We start from the raw sequence: 3632 nt of genomic DNA on the forward strand, positions 1-3632 counted from the left end.
TCTCCAATGGGGTCATCCCACACAACTTCTATGTGCCATGGAACTACCAACAGCCAGGGTTCCTAGGGTCCCAAAGAGCACACAAGGAGATCCAGATTCAGAAATATGCCCCCTAACTGGCTTGTGCAAGGTTGAATCTGAGTCACTATTTTGTACCTTCAGCTTCCTGTTCTATATCCATTATCAGACAGTGGTGGAGTAGGGTTGGGGTGGAGGAACGGTGGTGAAATACTCTTTCAACTATAAAAAAATTTGATTAAGAAACCTAAAAACTTGTGGAGTCCATGAAAAATAACTATAGTCCTGTGTGTGCACTGTCCTATCCTTCAGTTGGGGATACTTTATACTTTACACAGCCTCGGGCAGGGCTTCATGTGGACCTCACCATAATCTGGCACTTCAGTGGGGTGGACATAAGGAGTCCCACTTTCTAGGTGAGGAAACTAAGGCTCTCATCTGCAGTCATATAGCTTTCAAAGGCTGAGTAAAGCTGGAATTAAACCCTGGGCAATTGCCATGCCACTCAGCTGTAGCCACCTAGCATCATGCTGATAGCTGACCCTGTGAAGCAGGAGACAGATATTGCATTTTCACTGTTGTTTGTCCTCTCTTTTGGCAGCCTCCCCCTCAGATGGGAGGCTGCTCCCGCAGATCTTCACCTGGCTCTCTAGTTGGCTCAGACGCTGCTTCACCTTCATCTGGGTGGCATTGTACTCAGCCAGGAGCCGCGCAAACCTGGTTTGCAGGGTGTCCAGGGAGGACTCCAGGTGCTCTACCTTCTCCTCAAGGTCCTTGGGGTCTGCTCCATCCTTGGCCAGCTCCTCATCGATCAGATTGTCCTTCATCAGGATCTGCCGTCCCTTCTCCTCCAGGGCCTTCTTGGCTTCAGGGTATTCAGTGAGGGTCTCCATCAGGTCATCTTTTGAAAGGCAGAACAGGTCCGAGTAGCCAATGCTCCTGATGTTGGCTGTTCTGCGGTTCCCTGACTTGCTCCCTTTGATGTTTAGGATGCTGATTTCCCCAAAGTAACTGCCATCACTGAGGACCACGAACTGAGTGATCCCATCATCGGCCACCACAGCCAGCTTGCCCTCCTTGATGATGTACATCTCCTTTCCAATGTCCCCCTTCTTGCAGATATAATCCCCAGGGCTGAACACAGTGGGCCGCAACTTCAGCACCAGCTCCACCAGCAGCCCTGCCTCGCAGTCCTGGAAGATGCGAACCTTCTTCAGAGTGTCCAGGTGCACGTTGATGGCGATCTCAGCCTTCAGCTTGTCTGGGAGGCTCTTGAGCACCTCCTTCTCATCCACTGTCTTCCTGTTGGCCCACAGGTAGTCAAACCACCGGATAACCCGCATCTCCAAGTCCTTGGTTACCTTGCGAAACTGCATGTACTGCTTGATGGAGTCGATCTTGGCCTGGAACTCTGTCCGCGAAGCATTCATGTTTGAGATCATGGAGCCCACGTTGCCTACAATGGTGGCAAAAATCAGAACTCCCACCAAGAAGTCTAAGACCACAAAGAGATACTCCTCATCTTTCACAGGAGGTGGGGTCTCACCGATGGTCGTCAGAGTCAAGGTGGACCAGTAGAGGCTGTAAATGTACTTTCTGGAGAGGCGCCCATACTCTGGGATGGAGATGTTTGGGTAGACCCAGGAGTCTGTCCCAAAACCAATAAACTTGGAAATGGCAAAGTAGATGCAGGCATTCCAGTGGATGATGATGAGGATGTACAGGACCAAGTTCCCAATCCTAAACACATTGGGGTAGTTGGTCCTTGTCTCTGTGCGGTCAAAGAATTCAAAGAGCCGGGAAAACTTCAGTAGGCGGTTGAACCTCAGTTCTGGGTAGTTCAGGCCCAGCTTTAAGTAAGCCAGGTCCGTGGGGACCAGGGACAACACATCCAGCTTGAAATGCAAGGTCTCTGTGTAATGCTTCCACAGCCTCTCAGGATCCTTGACCACTAAGCCTTGCTCAAGGAAACCTAAAGAAGAAGATGGAGGTGACTTAGGCATCAGAGAAGCTAACCTTTTTTGACTATGGCCCTGTGAACTAAAATAAAATCCTAAGCCCCCCTGTTGACTGAACTGATCCCCTCTCAGTCAACGAGACCCCAGAGACCTCAGTTTAACTGAGTTTTAAGATTTGCCTGATGGGATGGGAAATGGGACACATATCATTATGCCCCTTTCCTTGCTGATGGTTTTTTCCTAAGGGCTAACCAGAAACCAATATTGTGATCCAGACCAGCATTCTTTCTGGATAAGAGACCACTGGCCATGAAGTAGTGTTTAACTAGCCTACCAAGCATGAGGAGAGAGGGTATTCATGTCCTTGCCTTACCTTTGTGACATAAGAGGGCAACCATTTCTGAACATGGACCCCATGAAAGGGCAGAAAGCTCAAAGGCATAGGTGCATGTTTCTCTTTTCTTAAATCTTCATGACTCCTTCTATAGCTTGTTAAATATGTATATTTGGCCCATTCTGTTCAGTATAAATTCCTCTTCCCATTGTCCCTGCCTTGAAGCATGTGTTCCTGGCATCTGGCTGGGGCTCCACTCTCCAGCCAACCACAAGCTGCAACCCTTTATGAGAAATAAGGCTCTCCTTTCAAATTATGAACCTTGTTGTCTCTCCAGTCAACAGTCCACATAAAGATATTTCACATCGTGATTACACAATATGTAGTGATACCTATAGAAATGATGTCAAAAACTGCACTTACCATTACTACAGGAAATGCACTCTGATATTTTCTGTTTATGATGTTCTAATCTATTCTCTTTAACTTTAAAAAAAATGCAGGTTAAAATTTGAATATGGATTGGGTGTTAGATGTCAGTAAGAAATGATTATTAAATTTTAATAGACAAATGGAAATATACATATAATATATACATGTATTTCAATCAGGGTCCTTTAAATTTAGAGATAGAAACTGAAGTGCTTATTGCCTGGGATTTGCTTAAAACATTTCAGCCAAGAAAAGGGAAATATAAGGGCACAGAATAGACAGGCAAAATGTAACTATTGAAGCTGAGCAAGGGCACATGAGATCTGTAATACTATTCTCTGTTTTTTCTGTATGTTTGAAAATGTTAATTATAAAATTTAAAAAATGCAGGCCATGGCCTTCCAAATTCATTTCACCAGTCACTAACGGGCACAACCTGCCTTTCACAGCACTGTGCAAGAATGCAGTTCTTGGGCTGTGCTTGTGGCTCAAGGAGTAAGGTGCTGGCCCCATATACCGGAGGTGGCGGGTTCAAACCTAGCCCCGGCCAAAAACTGCAAAACAAAACAAAACAAAACAAAAACAAACAAACAAAAAGAATGCAGTTCTTTTTCTGGGTTCCACATTACAATCACCCAAGGGTTTAAAAAAACGTGTGAAGTCTAGGATCCACTCCCAAAGACTCAGACTGGTCTGGAGGAGGGCTAGGCACCGGGATTGATGGGGCTGGAATCAGTCGAGTGGGCTTGCTCTGCACTTTTTTTTTTACATTTCCAAATAGGCACAACAGTATAGAGAGTAAAATAATGAATTCTTGTGAAATTTTGGTGAGCTTTAGGATTACCCAAGGGCTCTTGCCAGGCTGCCCCCAGACATGGCTGCTGGAGCAC

General features: G+C 46.1%; 1 protein-coding gene across 1 annotated transcript in view; it reads right to left on the reverse strand.

The window, feature by feature from the left end:
* Window positions 1-590: 590 nt before the first annotated feature.
* CNGA3 (cyclic nucleotide gated channel alpha 3) overlaps window positions 591-3632 on the reverse strand; it is a 21890-nt gene continuing 18848 nt past the window's right edge. Inside the window, exon 8 of the mRNA XM_003794366.1 lies at window positions 591-1990. Coding sequence (XP_003794414.1) covers window positions 591-1990 — 1400 coding nt within the window. The remainder of the gene's footprint in view (window positions 1991-3632) is intronic.

This window comes from Otolemur garnettii, unplaced genomic scaffold (genome assembly GCF_000181295.1).
Source record: "Otolemur garnettii isolate 467f Iridium unplaced genomic scaffold, OtoGar3 scaffold00079, whole genome shotgun sequence".
NCBI classification, from domain to species: domain Eukaryota; kingdom Metazoa; phylum Chordata; class Mammalia; order Primates; family Galagidae; genus Otolemur; species Otolemur garnettii.